The sequence below is a fragment of the Lissotriton vulgaris genome, unplaced genomic scaffold, assembly GCF_964263255.1.
Source record: "Lissotriton vulgaris unplaced genomic scaffold, aLisVul1.2 SCAFFOLD_2046, whole genome shotgun sequence".
NCBI classification, from domain to species: Eukaryota; Metazoa; Chordata; class Amphibia; order Caudata; family Salamandridae; genus Lissotriton; species Lissotriton vulgaris.
Window position 1 is genome coordinate 191,246 of NW_028243252.1, and position 17,947 is coordinate 209,192.

The 17,947-nt window shown below is 44.2% G+C and overlaps 1 protein-coding gene across 1 annotated transcript; it reads right to left on the reverse strand.

The window, feature by feature from the left end:
* Window positions 1–253: 253 nt before the first annotated feature.
* On the reverse strand, window positions 254–17,549 carry LOC147668648 (phytanoyl-CoA dioxygenase domain-containing protein 1-like). Its single transcript, XM_086948549.1, has 6 exons — window positions 17,323–17,549; window positions 9,311–9,527; window positions 8,775–8,866; window positions 6,076–6,215; window positions 1,987–2,091; window positions 254–794 (listed from the first exon to the last, which is right to left on the reverse strand). Exons 1-6 carry the CDS (start codon window positions 17,450–17,452, stop codon window positions 687–689), a joined length of 792 nt encoding a protein of 263 aa, XP_086804675.1. The 5' UTR covers window positions 17,453–17,549; the 3' UTR covers window positions 254–686.
* Between the last annotated feature and the right edge of the window lie 398 nt (window positions 17,550–17,947).

Below are 17,947 nucleotides of genomic sequence, written 5' to 3' on the forward strand. Positions count from 1 at the left end.
TTAATGCAAGAGGCTCTAAGGCATCATCTTTCACCAGCCCAGCGGCACTGGACACAGTAGTTCTTGTCTGACACTACATCAAGGAATAGCAGCAGCAGGAATATGTGGGTGAGGGATAAGGGTCTTGCTGTCTGTACCAGGACACACATTCATTGCATTTCTCAGCAGCTGGGTTGCATCCCGAACATAATGTATATGAATGTGTGCAGCTGAGTGAATATATAGGTGCAGTGCACATCCAAGGACTCATAATGCATTGCAATTATACATATTTAATACACTGCTTATTGATTCAAAACTATATAAACATTTTTAATAAATATAATAATGACAAGCAACAGAGAATTTACAACACAAGTACAGTTTAGAGTGTCCATGGTCCATATCTCAGTTGTCTAATAAAAGTGTAATATAGAAAACAGTTCACTTTTCTTGAGTTCTGATATATATAGTTATTTATGTTAACAGTATGTTGCACAGTGTGGTGAGAATCTGACATTACTGGACTTTATATCATTTGCAATACAAAAAGTGATGCCTGAGGTATGAGTTTCAATCTATAGTGGAAATTATCAACAGTGCTCCATCATTCATTGAATATCAACTACAATAATCGATCCCCACGTGCAGTAGGAGGGATAGTGCTTTTTCCGTCAGTGCTCTGCTGCTAGAAGTGTCCCTGTGGTTCAGAAAGCCTTGCAGAAGAAACTGGGTGCATGATCTTCAAAATGCTTGTATTCATCTGTTCCGGCGACCAAGACTGTGGCAGGAAAGGAGCGAGGGCGCTCTGGGTCCTAGAATCATAGAGTAGAGAACAACATCAGGATGAGAGGGTTTAGCATTGGCAGACCTATGAACCAGTCCCAAAGGACCACCAATCGCTGTTTGATAATTCACACAAGATCCTGCTCACTCTGCAATTAAATTCAAGACTTGAGGGCTCATTTAGAAGTGGATGGTAATAAACATCTGTTAAAGATTGACAGACTCCCAGTCCACCCACTTCAACATTTCTCAGCCACATTTAGAGGATTTTTTCCAGCAACAGAACCTCAGCAAACCACTAAGATCCACCATCACAAGCACCTTTTCAGGAGTCCATTAAGCTCCAGCTCCGCCATCATAAAGACCTATCCAGGAGTCCACTAAGATCCACCATCATCAACACCTTCCCAGGAGTCCAGTAAGATCCACCATCATAAAGACCTTCCCAGGTGTCCACTAAGATCCACCATCATCATCACCTTCCCAGGAGTCGACTAAGATCCACCATCATAAACACCTTCCCAGGAGTCCACTACAATCCACCATCATAAACACCTTCCGAGGAGTCCACTAAGATCCACCATCATAAACACCTTCCCAGGAGTCCACTAATCTCCACTATGATCCATCATAAACACCTACCCCGGAATCCAGAAATCAGAAATGCTAGACAATTGCTTGCAAAATGATACATTTGTCCTCATTTGAAGCTGTGTTTTGTTCCCTTTTGAGCTTTGTGCCTGATGCAGCACTATTATAATGGTACAGCTTCCATTTTGTAGGAAGCTATGTGATATATGAGAATGTTCTGCTGCTTATGTGTGGATGCCTACTGGCATCCCCAATAAGTAAAGCAATTGTTCTTCATATTTTGTATATTGAATACAAAACTACCTTCTATTTATGCGTTTTAAATTATTGCAAAAGCATTTAACAGTTCACAGACAATTAAAGGCCGGCTCTGGGGCAGCATGTACAGGCTTCAGAAACTATTAGGATTTCATACTGATGTGTACAAAAACTGTCCTAAAAGGTAGCAGAGCAGCAGATTCTCACTTTCAGAAATATCTTCCAAATCTATAGAAATTGAAAAAGGTCTGAATTTTCAAAGGGGCCACTGAAATTGTATCAACTGTTCTAAGTTTGATTTCTGGTTGACTTGGCCTGCACCTGAACTGATTGATAGTTTGTCTAATGCTGATATCCTGCGACTCTACTCACCGTCACAGGGTAGGCTCTAGTGGGGATATACCGGATCACAAATCCACATCTTCTCCTGTGGGACATGTTTGGCTCGCTCGCATGGACGGTCAGCCCATCATGGATCTGGAAAGACAAGATGATGATATTAAATATTTAGGAGAGGACAGGCACATTAAAGGTTTATAAGGAGATGGACCTGAGGACGAAGAAGAGCATTGGGGCATGTGGTCCTTACTTGCAGTCAATATGTACTTCTTTATAGTTACATCTTTCTATTATCATTAAAGATTATAGATCATTAGCAAATCAAGGCTCAGATCCAGCAATGAATCTATTAGCACATATGTGGGAAAATGGCAGACTAAGACTACTGGTACAATATGTATACCCAAAATAGAAACATTTGGAATGTACTCTTGATTTTGAACTTACAAATCATGTCATGAGACCACAGGAAATGCCACATGCCTGTTTTCGCTGCAGTAGAATTGTCATTTTATTTCATTTCAAAAGCTTTATCCGATCATTTGAAAAAAAACAATCATAAAAGCACATATAATACATCTATAATACAAAGCAATTGGTGAAATATTAACAGTCATACAATCAATGAAAGAGAGGGGCAGCAAAATAGGCAAGGGCTGTTAATTTTACTGGAAACAATGCATTCGATGTTAGGTTAAAAAGGCCATACTTTTCCTGACGGACACAGATTTCAGAATAAATACCGCTGTAAAAAAACACACATCCGGTTCGTCAAGAGCAAATAGAAGCCTCATAGCAGTTTTAACAGTTGACACAGAATATTTTTTTAAAAGCGGTTTAAGGTAGGCAATACGGAGATACAAATACAAAGGACAAAGAAGCAAAAAGAGCTCGGTGCTCTGCTTCGAAGACCCATCACATGGGCAGGGGGTTGACGTATATTTTTTTTATCAGGGGGAAAGCCACCAGATTATAGACAATACCCAATCGTAGTCTGGTAAGGACATACCGGTGGGATTGCTTGGTAACCACTTTTAAATACTTAGAAAAGCCGAAGCTTGCCTGATTATTAGAGTGATAAAATTGATGTGTTACATACAGGCAAGTGGCATCCCTACGCAATTTGGCTTTAGCCCCCAGATAGACATGTTTAAGCTCCTTTTATGAAATATCAGTGGCACTAGCGGGGTCAAAAAAACATTCAAATCAAATACATCCCTAAATGATGTGATGACGTAATTAAGCCATGGGATCAGACTATATTTATCCAATTGGAGGCAGTCTTGAATGATTCTCCTGGTAAAACCAGTTTCCTCCTTGGCCCAGCTAGATCTCCAGGCCATTAGTGGTCTTAGACCTATGAGATCAGTCAGGAATTCCAACCCAACCTCTTGGTGAACCAGCCCGGTAGAGGCAGAGGTTGGAAGACAGAGCAGTCTCTTTAGAAAGTTGTTTTCCTCTACTTGAAGATCTCCATGACAACAATGTCCCCAAACACCTGAACCATAAAGTGCCACTGAGGCACATCTAAGTCGATAGATATGAAACATGTCACATATACGACGACTTCCTAATTTAGAAGCAAATTTAAAAACACCGAAGGTGCCTCATCCCATCTTAGCCTTGACATTAAGTATCTCCTGTGCCAAGGTGCCAGTAGAATTCTCAATCAAGACATTTAACGCAATCTGAAAATATTTCGAAATTTACATATCCTCAAGTATTAATATCCACTGAATATTATCTTTTTCCTAGGGAAGTGAGCAATAATGCAAAGAATGTTCTGCATGGCTGTTTGAGTTGTATAGTGTATATAAAAGAAGAATTCATTGAACTGTCAATTTGCATTAGTTTAAACTCCCGAATTTGATATGAAGAGTACCTCACAAGTGTTCCTATTTTTAGAAGATACTGAAGCTGAGGGAATAAATACATTATTGAGAGTACCATTTGAACACTAACATAATAATAGAAAAGTCCTTCATCAATCAGAAAATAGATTTCGCCATTGAATAGGTCGTTTTTGTCCTGTCTTCTTTTGTTTCTTATCAGTGCCTTAGTTTGTCATGTCACCACTTCATGATGTTTGTAGAATGCTGTGTTCACTTTAAATGGACCAATGGCAGTCATACTCTCATAAGATCATGGGCTAAGCAAAAGTCAATAATGCTCCTGAAGGTTTTTTTTATAGCATTGGGCTTGCTGAAACTATAATTAGAATTAGCACCTTCGCCGCGGGGCTAATTACCCCACAGCGATGGGAGGAGGGGGGCGCGCCCAGCGCTACGGTGCTTGTAGCGAGCTCAGCTCGTCACGCTGCAAGGTTGCGCTGTGCTCATGACGAGCTGAGCTCATAATGACCACGCCCGTTTTCATAGAACGCTCAGCACAGCGGGGGAATGAGCCCCATGTGTGAGCGCCACGCGTGTCATGACGAGCTCAGCTCGTCATGAGCACAGCGCCACCATGCCAGCACGGAAGGAGTTAACTTGGAATTATAGCATAAACATTCTGGAATTAATAGGTAGATATATGTAGAGAATTTGATGTATAGAAAGAAAATGATCTGACGTAAATTGTAGCTTTTCTGAAAGAAAGGGCTAGTAACTGCTGGGTCACAGACCAGTGCAGGAGTACAGTTTGGTAAGAAGTTATGCCTTTGTGCTCCCTGTTACATTGAGAAAACATTTTTGAAGCAGTGATCAAATCCAAGCGAGACAGTGCTGATTTGTGTATATTATACATATGCTTTAGGCGATGAAAGGAGTTTGCTCATTTCTCTAAGTCTGTCATAGATACTAGATAGATTATATGTGATGCAAGGTGTATGCTGACCTCCCTAAAATCAACATTGATATATATGTAGATAGTAGGTGCGGTAAGGTATATCCATATAACCTAACATATAGTCATCAGAATAAGTGATTTTGCATTGTTTCTTTTTGTTGGCTTTTTTCTAAAGAGGCACCAGAAGTGCCTTTTCCAAATTGATGTTCTCTTAACCAGTTCCAAGGGTAATTTAAAAAGGGCATTAATCTGCGGATTCAATTAGTTAGCTGCCTTCGATGGTTTATAAGAAGGACAAGCATCGAGAGAGTACCCCAATTTAACATTTTGGATTATACTTTCAGAGTGATCTTTTCGACTGACTGATGTTTCGACAAACTGAAGCCGCAGACATTCCTTATTCTAACAAGCATTTGCAATGCAATAGGTCTTGCATTTATGTTAGTTTGAACTATTGACATTGCAATTAACAATGCCTTTTATTTTTGTTTTTGTTATTAAAACATAAATAAAAGGCATTGGCTACACTACGCGTTAATAACTCATATTATTGTGTAATCTTGTGTTTTCTCCTATGTATATACTTGGCTCCTGTAATTGATGTAACCTGTAACTCGCTGATCCTCATGTAAAGCGCTCTGATACCACCGGATCTAGCCAGCGCTATATACAACTTTGCAAATGAATAAATAAATATACTTATCTCCCCAAATCTGCCACACATAAACTACAGGTGATGCAAGATGTGACTGATCTCGCTAAGTGTGCCATACACAGAACAAAGGTGATGCATGGTGTGTGGTTATCTCCCTAAGTCTGACTTGCATAGACTACAGGTGATGCAAGGTGTATGCTGAACTCCCTCAGTCGACTGTACATCCTCTACAGCTGGTGCAATATGTGATGTTCACCTTGTGCATAGTTTAAAGATGAAAGATCAATTTAAGATGGTCACAACTTCTTCACTGGTTCTCAGTCAAAGATTCGACTCTCTTTAAATCATGCCTGACTGATACGTATTTTATGTAGGGTGGCCAGGTGTTCTCAGTTGTGCACACTTAGGACTCTTGTTTCACCATATCAAAGAGAAAGATATTTCAGCATTTAGGATGCTTTGGCCTTGATTGGCCTTCCTTGAAATGTCCAGACAGTCCCTGCAGCTACTTCCTTCAGCCACCTGCTCAAGGCTCATTTATTCTAGGCAACTGTTCTAGGTCATCAAACCCTAGAGGCTTCGTTAGGGTACTGTGCAGTAGACAAATGACTAAAGTAAGTCAGTCAATCAATCTGTTAAAATACAATGTACAGGAGAACAAAAGCGCAAGGTGCACTTACCGACATCTGCCCAGCTTTGAGCGGACACTCCACCGCGTTCTCTGCATCCACCAGATGCCGGGGAATCTCTTGATTAGCAGTTAGCATGTTTCCTGGGTTGACGGCTGTTTGGTGTTCTAGGATGCCCCGCTTGTGACTTCCTACAGAGGACACAGATCGAGTGTAAACATTTTCATTGTTTCCTAATGGTGACTCCTGTCCAGACCACCTCTGTACCCCAGCCACACATTCTCAACGTGAAAAGGCAGACCATGAACAACTGGGTCCTGCTTCTTCCACAAACTTGCATCTAGGGACCATCACATGCTTACTCCTCTCTCCTCTTCCAGCTACCTCACCCATCACTCTCATGCTTCTGGGTACTTCTGTGTCTCTACCTTCATGATCATTAGAGGGATGCAACTGTGTGGTGTTAGATAGGACTTATAAAGAAACCTCATAGAATGAAGAGTCCTTCAGAAGATGAATGCTCAGAAGGAGAAGGCTGGTTGAGGAGCGCTCATGGCTGAGAATGGATTGGTGAATGTGTTGTTGGCACTCAAGAAGATAACCAACAAAAGGTTTGTAGGAAGAGTTTTTTTTTGGTTGCTACTGGAACTAGGGAAAATGGTGTCTAAGATGAAAGCAGGAGGAAGGCTTTTTCAGAGGAAGGTCTGTTGCTGTGACAGGATTCTGCTGTCCCTTTTTGTGTTGATTTCCAGAATTCCCAATTTTGGTAAGTTATTTGAGTCCAAGTGGTATCACAGCTGATAGATGCATTGCAGAACATGAGGAAGTGAATCTGGTCCTAAATCTTCTGTCTGAGAGTCTGATCAACATCCAACTGATGCAACTATCCTTCAGGTGTTCAACCTTAACCCTCTCTCCGCACAAAGGGAACCTAATCATTATATGGACACTCCCCCAACTTCATAACCTTCGCCAAGTTGCTCCTTATGACACAAAAGCTAAATTAGATCTTGACACCCTTCATCAACTGGCACGTCAAGTCAAATCTGGCTCTCCCCGTGACCCTGCTCCACCGGAGATACTGCTCCAGGCAAGCCAAGCCACCCTCCCCGTGGTGCTGGATCTACTTAACTCCTCCATCTCCTCCTGTACAGTACCCACTGGATGGAATAGAGCCATGGTTCTGGCTCTGTTAAAAAAACCCAATCTCAACCCAGAAGACCACTCCAGTTACCGCCCAATTTCACTACTCCCCTGGGTAGGTAAGGTTCTGGAGAAGTACATAAATATCCAGCTAGTACAATTCCTTGAAAACAACTTGCTTCTGGACCCAACCCAGACAGGATTCAGACCCAAGCATGGTACTGAAACCGCCTTGCTTGCGGTCACCGAAGAGACACGAAAGATACTAGATCAGGGAGGATCAGTGGCAGTGATCCTCCTTGATCTAAGTGCGGCCTTTGATACGGTCAGCTATGACCGCCTTGCTGAACCGTCTATGTAACATCGGTGTCACAGGCGATGCTCTAAGGTGGTTTGATTCGTTCCTGAACAACAGATCTTTTCAGATCTTTGACGGGGATACAGTATCAGCCAGAAAATCACTGAACTGTGGGGTGCCGCAGGGTTCCTCTTTGAGCCCTGCCCTGTTCAATGTATATATGAAACCACTGGCCGGGGTCGTCGAACCATACGGTATTAAAATCATATTGTATGCTGACGATACCCAGCTAGTGCTATCACTGGCTCAAGAGGGTACCAGACATACTTCGGAAGGTTTGATGAAATGCCTAGAGGATGTCAAGGAGTGGATGACATGCTCCTCCTTAAAACTTAATGGAGACAAAACTGAGCTCATGCTCCTGGGCTCAGTATCACCAGTATCTTTCATCTCCCTATTGCCTCCGTGCCTGGGTACCCCTCCTACCCCCAAGGAAAGTGTAAAAAGCCTGGGAGTATGGCTTGACAAAAGTCTCTCCTTCTCCACTCAGGCCACCAAACTATCCGCCACATGTTTTGGCCTACTTAGAACATTGAGGAAAGTTTTACCCCTCCTACCAATGGAAGCCAAACAAGTGGCAGTACAGGGCCTGATTCAGTCCCGGCTAGACTCGAACAACGCCCTATACGTTGGAGCCCCCGAGATGACCCTACGAAAGCTACAGGTAGTACAGAACTGTGCAGCCCGCACCTTGCTACAGATTCCACGAACTCAGTCAGCTAGACCCGCACTAAACAGCCTACACTGGCTACCAGTGAGGCAGAGAGTGGCATTCAAGGCATTATGTATTGCCCACCGGGCCTTCTGGAAGACAGGCCCAGCTATCAATGACAACCTAGTCAATCAATACCACCCAAAGAGAAACCTTCGATCTACGGAGGCCTTCCTGGCCGTGGTACCCAAAGTAAGGAGAGCCAGGACCGGAGGAAGAATGTTCTCTTTAAACACCTCTAAGTTGTGGAACTCACTTCCCTACAACTCCGGACTAATTCGAACTTACTCTCTTTCCGCAAACAATTGAAAACATACCTGTTTGCAAGGTCCACCGAACTCTAACCCTGTCCGTACTCCCAGTTCTGTCTTCATGCATCAGCGCTTGGACGCCCATTGGGCAGAAACCGCGCTATACAAATAACAATACAATACAATACAATACAAAAGCTCTTTGCTGAATTCAAGGGAGGCTTTTCTTTCCCACTTTGCCCCAGGCTCTCTGCCTGATGCTATGCATATACACATAAGTCCATACCTGGAATAACCTGAAGGACACCATTTTCTGTGTCTACGTCATCCAGAGCAAGCCACACTGATGCCACTGGCCCGCCCTCGAAGCCCCAGTACCTGTGAAGGGTAAACAGAAAGACCAGCTGTAATACATTAACTGAACGCCAATACATCTTCGGTCAGGTGTGATATTGTCAAAGCAGTTTAGCGATTAATGCCCCTCACATAATGCCTGTAATAATGATTTCCGGCACTCACTATGAGTGATAATTAACTGCGAGACATAATGTCATCAAACCATCAGTTTTGTGAGAGAACAGAGTTGTAACTCCACTTTTTGTAAAATGTCCTTCAACTTAATAAAGCGAGGTTTTTAGAAACTGTTGGCCATTATTTTCCAGAATAAAAAGAACACTTAAAATTTCCAAGTTTCATGCAATTACAAAATGATGAATATGCAACCAACGAGACCTGCACAGTTGCAGTTTTACAGACCTCTAGTTTAAGCCCACGTTTGGACTCATAGGTATGAGGATCGGATGCGAATGCACATTTGCTTACTTGATGTCCTGGTGCCAGGCCACGTAGGGCACCGCGTCATCAGTGTGTGGAATGTCGGAGGAGGGGTATTTACAGATGAACCGGGAGTCCAGCAGGATTATGTCAGGTCCCAGCACAGCAGTGATAGCCTTCAGGATGTCCAGGTGGGCGGCCAGGTCCATCACCCAAGGGTGGGCTTGGTGGATATTATGCAGGCTGTACTGGGTGTGCTCCTTACCTGTGTAACACAAGAAAGGAACATTCACTGAGTAAACAACCAGTGCAGGTTCGTGTGCTAAGGGGAGGCTCAGGAAAGTGATCCTATGTATTATAGAGTCACCAGATGCGCGTGGCCATGTCTGGTAGGGTTGTCATCAATGCTAACTGAGAATGGGCAAATGTTATTTTTCCTATATACATTAATTGTGAATGGAGCTGAAAAATTTATTTTCAAAACATATAATATGGGGAGCATATCTAATGCATTTACAATTGAGAATTTCTGTTTTAGAGAAACACTTTTTGTAATTGTTTTTTAAAAATCAGCTGTTTTCTCTGATAATCAGTTTGTTTTTTAAAGAACTGAAATACGTAATAATATGTACATTAGGTGGCCGATTCCGATTCGGTAAAATCCCTTACAAATAGCCGTATGGAGCATATTTCCTGTACGAATCGTACTCTTAAATGTCCCCGTACGTACGATGAAGAACGATTCAGACCCAAAGCAGATCTCCGTACGAATCGTACAAAAGACCATACGACTTAAAAATCCGTACGAATCGCATTCGGAACATGCAGTTTGCGATGTCCATACGGATCGAAGTAGCATTTTCTAACCCAGCAAGTACAATTCGTCTCGTCAACACTCCGTACGACTCTTTTTCTACGGGAACTCAAAACGTCCGGAAAAGCAGATTTTGACTCGAACCACGTACGAAACGGACCCCCCCCCCGGTACGGTGGGTACACCCCATGATTGCAGGGGTACGGTGCGTACACCCCATGATTGCAGGGGTACGGTGAGTAGAGGTACGGTGCGTGCACCCCATGATTGCAGGGGTATGGTACATAGGTGATTGTGTGGCTCTCCATACGAATCGCTCATACGCGACGTTTTCCGTACGAATCGCGTTCTCATTCCCCGGTCCGGATCGTACTTGCCGGGTCATACAGCATGTTTACGATTCGTACGATTCACTGTGAGGGTCTGTGTCGTACGGATTTTCTCTTGCGTTTTCTATAGTTCACAACAATTCTGTTGTATATTCAAACGAATCGTACTACACGATTCGGACGGAATTGTACGAGTCGTACGGAAAGGGCTACAGATTCGATTCGGTCGTACGATTGGTTTACCGAATCGGAATTGGCCCCTTGGTGTTTATAAAAATAATTTGTTTTTTATGACAAACTGATTTTTGCATTTTTCACACAACAAGCTTGTTGGGTGACAAGGGCAGGTTTGCAATTCACAAAAAGGCGAATGTTGTGCCAGCACGTTTTCAAATCCAGCTGCTGATGTCACCACTATAATCAATATTCCTGCTTTGGGTATTTTAGGGACACTGCACTTATGTGATTCAGTGGCCTCAGCAGAGTTATGAGTTTGTCGTATTTGCCACCTAATCCATTATCTGCTGCATAATTTGAAGATTTTTACAAAAAAAAATGTTTCTACCTAAAATGGATCAAAAGTTACTAAAACACGGACCCACGTAATGCTGAGCAGCGGTGGGTCTTCCTTTGCAAAAGTTATCTGGTCATCTGTCATAATTTGGCCCTCGTTTGCCGCATAATTCCAGTGGCCCTCGGTATTTGATAAAGCTCAAACCTCCTTTGACAGACACTATTAATGCTGCAACAGCATTAATCGAGCCTAAGGTTGTAAACACTGAACACTGGGGTTCTGGTGCGCCTGGTTCAGAACTGATTAAAATGGGGGTGGGGGGAGGTGAAGAGTTAATACAGTTATGTACAGTGTAATTTGCATACTTACACATAATTACAATTATGAAAGATTTATGAGTGTCTCTGGTGACTTACCCCAGTCACTCCCTCCCTCTGTCCTCAAAGGTGAATATTTGCTTTTGAGGTCAGGTGTTCCTAAGAAAACTTCTCTGCTCTGACTTTGTGTAACATTAACACCACAATAACGTCACATGCACACAGATGCACACACACATACAAAGCCAAGAGATCTGTCTTTTGCTTAAAATCGAAGAAGTTTGGATTTGTACAAAGGATGAACAACAGCCCTTTTGTTAGTGTGCATGTTGTATTTTGTGAACATGCCTATAAACGTTTGAAGTCGGAGGAGCACAAGGTAAAAATTGGGCGGAAAATTCATTCCGCTCGCGAATTTGTGGATTTTCCGTGATTTCCCGATCCGCGAATCGCGCGAAATCGAGGCAAAATCCGCGAATTTGTGAGCGGGACGAATTTCGCTCAGGAAGCACTTACAGGGTTACAGCAGGTGCCCAAGTTGAAGCTAATTTCTTTGTAACCATTTACAAAATGGTTACGAAGAAATTAACTTCAACTTGGGCACCTGCTGTAACCCTGTAAGTGCTTCCTGAGCGGCGCCTCCTTTCCTACTTGCAACTATTCTCTGACCCTCGAAGCAGGGTCAGAGAATAGTTACAAGTAGACAACGAGGCTCCTGCAGGAAGCACTTACAGATACAGATAAAGCAGGTGCCTGAGTTGAAGGTCAAATTCAGTAACTCCTTAATCAGCCCAAAAATAATTTGCGTTTTGTCGAGGCTGGGCAGGTGTGTGTTCTGACCATATCTACCGTCGAAAATTAGCTATGATGCTTGATGGAGGCCTTTGCATCCTTGACATTCACGAGCTCTATCCCCGTGCAGTTCCTGTGACCACAAGCTTCTTTCTCACCGGAACTGCTGCTCTGATCGGTGCCTGTCCCTTTATACACACAAGAGGCATGTGAACTCGCATAGAAGCCCGCCCGCTCGCCCCCCCACACACACACACACTAGAGGTGTGCACCGTCTTCCCGCCCTTTAGCCACTATGATGGACAGCTCAGTAGAGGGACCCCGGCACCCTTCGGCGCGATGGTAAAGTTAATCAGCCCCCAAAAAATGTGCATTTTGTCCAGGCTGGGCAGGTGTGCGTTCTCCCCATATCTTCTGTCGAAAATTAGCTATGATGCTTGATTGAGGTCTTTGCATCCTTGACTTTCACAAGCTCTATCCCCGTGCAGTTACTGTGACCACAAGCTTCTTTCTCCCCGGATCTGCTGCTCTGATTGGTGCCTGTCCTTTTATACACACAAGGAGCATGTGAACTCGCATAGAAGCCCGCCCGTTTGCCCCCCCCCCACACACATACACACTAGTAGTGTGCACTGTCTTCCCGCCCTTTAGCCACTATGATGGACAGCTCACTCGTGGGACCCCGGCACCCTTCGGCGCAATGGTAAAGTTAATCAGCCCCCAAAAAATCCGCGTATTGTCCAGGCTGGGCAGGTGTGTGTTCTCCCCATATCTACCGTCGAAAATTAGCTATGATGCTTGATGGAGGCCTTTGCATCCTTGACTTTTACGAGCTCTATCCCCGTGCAGTTCCTGTGACCACGAGCTTCTTTCTCCCCGGATCTGCTGCTCTGATCGGTGCCTGTCCTTTTATACACACAAGAGGCATGTGAACTTGCATAGAAGCCCGCCCTTTTGCCCCCCCCCCACACATATACATTTACAACGAAATTCGTTGTAAATGCATGAATGGTAAAAGCCTTTTAATGTTTTGATAAGGTAAGTATGGGTATAGGGGTATACCTTTTGGGGTACTGAGGTATATGTTTTTGGGTGTTTGGGTATTTTAAGAGTTCAGATATAGTTTTAGGTTATGGGGTACAGGGGTAGTTTTAGGGTTTAGGGATAGGTATGGGTTTGGGGGTACAGGGGTATTTTTAGGGTTCAGGACTAGGTTTGGGGTTTGGGGTATAGCGGTATTTTTAGGGTTCAGGGGTAGGTTTGGGTTTTGGGGTACAGGGGTACAGGGGTATTTTAAGGGTTCAGGGCTAGGTTTGGGTTTTGGGATACATGGGTATTTTTAGGGTTCAGGGCTAGGTTTGGGTTTTGGGGTACAGGGGTATTTTTAGGGTTCAGGGGTTGGTTTGGGTTTTGGGGTTCAGGGGTATTTTAAGGGTTCAGGGCTAGGTTTGGGTTTTGGGGTACAGGGGTATTTTAGGGTTCAGGGGTTGGTTTGGGTTTTGGGGTACAGTGGTATTATTTGGGTTCAGGGCTACGGTTGGGATTTGGGGTACATTGGTATTTTTAGGGTTCAGGGGTAGGTTTGGGTTTTGAGGTACAGGGGTATTTAAACGGTTCAGGGCTAGGTTTGCGTTTTGGGGTGCAGGGGTATTTTTAGGGTTTATGGATAGGTTTGGGTTTTGGGGTACAGGGTATATTTATAGGGTTAAGATGGGTTATTGTTTAAGGGTGTTGGGGTATTTTAAGTGGTATGGGTGGGTTATGATTATGGGATGCAGGGGTATTTAAAGTGAGCAGGGTGGACACCCGGAGCTGGAATGTACAGAACCTGGGAAGAAAAAACAATGAAATGTTGGGCATAACGCTTGCTTTTTTTTCCGTAATCCCACTCCCGCACACGCCCACGCCCCCTGCACACGCCCCAGCACATGATATGGGACATGGCATGACGGGCGGAACGTACCACACGGCACCAGCGTTTGTCACGCTCCCAGCACACGCCCACAGCACAACGCAGACACGCCCACAAGAGACTACTTTGCTGGCATGGTTCTTTTACCTTTTAAATGTATATGGTGGGCGTTTGCATAGCCTATGTCCTTCTGCTGCAACTGCCCTTTCCAACGCTGTATTGGGTGTTGTGATTGGTGCTGTGGTTCCTGAGATTACCCGCCTCAAAGGTTTGGGCTCTCTCTTTATTATATTAGTATAGAAGAGGCATGTGAACTCGCATTGAAGCCCGCCCGTTTGCCCCCCCACAGACACACACTAGTGGTGTGCACCTTCTTCCCGCCCTTTAGCCACTATGATGGACAGCTCACTCGAGGGACCCCAGCGCCCTTCAGCGCGATGGCACAGTTAATAAGCCCAAAAAAAATGTGTGTTTTGTCGAGGCTGGGCAAGTGTGTGTTCTCCCCATATCTACCGTCGAAAATTAGCTATGAGGCTTGATGGAGGCCTTTGCATCCTTGACTTTCACAAGCTCTATCCCCGTGCAGTTCCTGTGACCATGAGCTTCTTTCTCCCGGGATCTGCTGCTCTGATCGGTGCCTGTCCTTTTATACACACAAGAGGCATGTGAACTCGCATAGAAGTCCGCCTGTTTTCCCCCCCACACACACTAGTGGTGTGCACCGTCTTCCTGCCCTTTATCCACTATGATGGACAGCTCAGTCGAGGGACCCCGGCGCCCTTCAGCACGTTGGCAAAGTTAATCAGCCCCCAAAAAAATTGCGTTTTGTCCAGGCTGGGCAGGTGTGTGTTCTCCCCATATATACTGTCGAAAATTAGCTATGATGCTTAATGGAGGCTTTTGCATCCTTGACGTTCATGAGCTCTATCGCTGTGCTGTTCCTGTGACCACAAGCTTCTTTCTCCTCATCTGCTGCTCTGATCGGTGCCTGTTCTATTATACACACAAGAGGCATGTGAACTCGCATAGAAGCCCCCCGTTTGCCCCCCACCCCTCACACACTAGCGGTGGTGCAAAATCGCAAAAAAATCTGCGATTTTGCAGGGAAATCCGCAAATTCTCATTTTTTTTGCGCTTTTGCACGAATTCGCGAACCGCTGATTTGCAAAATTCACCCATACGAAGGGTCAATGCACATTTTATGACTGTTTGGGTGTGAGTATTTTCTCCTGCAGTGGTGTTTGCTGGAGGTAGAGTGGTCTACTAATCTAATGTAAAAATACATTCCCTCGGTTGTAAACATAATTTCAGTGTGTGTCAGCCCATCCAAATGAAGGCATATTACACAATATTTATCAGGTGTGGTTCACTAGTGTGGCCCCCATGCTCACTCTTGCAGGTACCATTTTTCACATTTACTCTTTATTTCTTTGCAGTCATGATATATTGTATATATTTGCAATCACTAAAGTCGTCAATAAATTCTTGTTTGGTGTCCCTCAGGAGTAGCGCAGTGTGATAGGCTAGTGTGCATAGGATGCAGCCCAGTGTTTTGGGTCAGTGTTCCTAGTATGCAGTTCTTTGTTGTGGTCTAGTCTTTTAATGGTTGAAGAGCAACCTGTGGGGTTATTGCACCTGGGATCTGGTTCACTCTGGTGGACAAGTCTTTCTGGTTGCAGTGAAACCTGTGAGATTAGGGTTCTCCTAAGATGTACTTCACTGTGGTGGTCTAGACATTAGTACTTCATGGTGCAGAACAAGGTGGTAGGTTAGTGTTCGTAAGGTGTAGTTCAGTGTGGTGATCTAGTGTTTAGTGGATCAGGGATGTGGCAGTGTGCTGGGTTAGGGTTCTTAAGATACAATTCACTGTGGTGGTTTAGTGTTAAATGCTTCAGGGACACAGGGATGTGTGTTGGGTTAGTGTTCTTGAGGTGCAGTTCAGTGTGTTCATCTGTTCTTTAGTGCTTTAGGGATGCTATGAAGTTAGTTGGGTTAGTGTTTTTTGGAAGTAGTTCAGTGTGGTGGTCTAGTCTTAGGTGCTACATGAATGCAGCACAGTGTTGGATCAGTGTTCCTGAGATGAACTTCAGTGTGGTGGTCTCATTGCAGGTACTTCAGGGATTCAGAACAGTGTGGTGGGTTAGTGTCACTAGAATTCAGTTCAGTGTGGTGGTATAGTTGCAAGTACTTCAGGGATGCATTGCAGAATGTTGGGTTAGTGTTCCTAAGAGGCAGTTCAGTGTGGTTGTCGAGTCTTTAGTCCTTCAGGGAGGCAACAAAGTGTGGTGGGTTAGGGTCCTAAGAAGCAGTCCAGTGTGGTGGTCTAGTTGTAAGTACTTCAGGGAGGCAGCAAAGTGTGGTGGGTTAGGGTCCTAAGAAGCAGTCCATTGTGGTGGTCTAGTTATAAGTACTTCAGGGATGCAGCGTAGTGTGGTGGGTTAGTGTTCATAAGCTGCAGTTCTAGTGTGGTAGTCTAGTTGTAAGTACTTCAGGGAGGAAGGAAAGTGTGGTGGGTTAGGGTCCTAAGAAGCAGTCCAGTGTGGTGGTCTAGTTGTAAGTACTTCAGGGATGCAGCTGGGTGTGGTGGTTAAGTGTTCCTAAGCTGCAGTTCAGTGTGTTTGTCTAGTGCTTCAGGGTTTTGGGTTAGTGTTTCTAAGATACATTTCTATGTGGTGGGCTAGGTGTAAGTGCTTCAGGGATACCGCAAAGTATGTTGGGTTAGTGTTCCAGGGATACAACTCAGTGTGTTGGTCTAGTTTTTAGTGCTTCGGGAATGCAGATCAGTTTGATCAGTTAGAGTTCCTTGGAAGTAGTTGAGTGCGTAGGTCTAGTTTTTAGTGCTATATGGGTGCAGAACACTGTGGTGGGTAAGAGTTGCTTGGAAGTAGTTTAGTGTGGCTGTCTAACCCTATGTGTTTCGGGGATGCTGCACAGTGTGTTGGATTAGTTTTCCTTGGAAGTAGTCAGTAGAGTGGTCTAGTCTTGAGTCAAGCATGATTACCATTTTGTGCCTAATGGACATGTATGATGCTGGCAGACAGAGCAAATGTTCTCTTAAGCCTAATCTAAAAGGAGGTGGCACTGGTCAGAAGTTCAATTTACTGAGAACTCTGCTGTAGAGATGGGGTAATTTATCTGCAAATATATCATACCTACATCCAAACTTCCACATTTTGAATAGGCATTAGAGTCTGTAGCACCATCCCCCTATGGAATGCATATTACACCTGCTCTTTTGATTACAGCAACACTGATGGATCTTTTTTCATTCGCAAAAGTACATTACCATATTACCGTCTGGGTGTTACGGTCATAAGTGACTGATTTGCACAGAAAGGTACTCAAAATAATTTGTGAACTGGGACCTGCCCTTTGCACTTACCATACTCCTTCTCCATCTCTTCGAAGGCCATCCTGGTAGCCTCAAGATCCTTGGTGCCCAGCACAGGTAGACCTGTCAGGAAGCCATTGGAATTGTAGAATGTCTTCACCTGCACAGCCTCAATGGGCATGATGAACTTAGAAACCTGTGCTTCTGGGAGGTGTATTCCTTTTGCTCTGAAGAAGCAGGAGTGCTGGTTGTTGGTGGTTTGTCGTCCTCTGCCAGCTGTGGATGCCTCTTCATCTTTTGCCTCAGTTATTTATATATCTCTGGAGTATCAGGCCCCACCCTACCTATGAAACAAAGTTAGTGAGTTCCTTTCTATATTAAGGTTTAACAGGTGACATATCACAGTAATCATGACCAAGGCAGCAGAAGAATTTCCCACTCCTACTTCAGAAATCTGTGCCAAGTTTTGACTGTTTTGAGGAAGAGAAAAGGCTTGGTTTTGCACGAGAGACTGTCCTCTACTCAAGTTACAACTCCCAAAACTTGGACAAGAGCCAATTAATGCTCACCTAAAGTGATCATTTGCCTTTCACAGGAGTTTCCAAGAAGTTGATTCACCAAAGTACCAAGGGCCGATTTTCTAAGACTTACACAGTGCTGCATTGCATAGCATTGT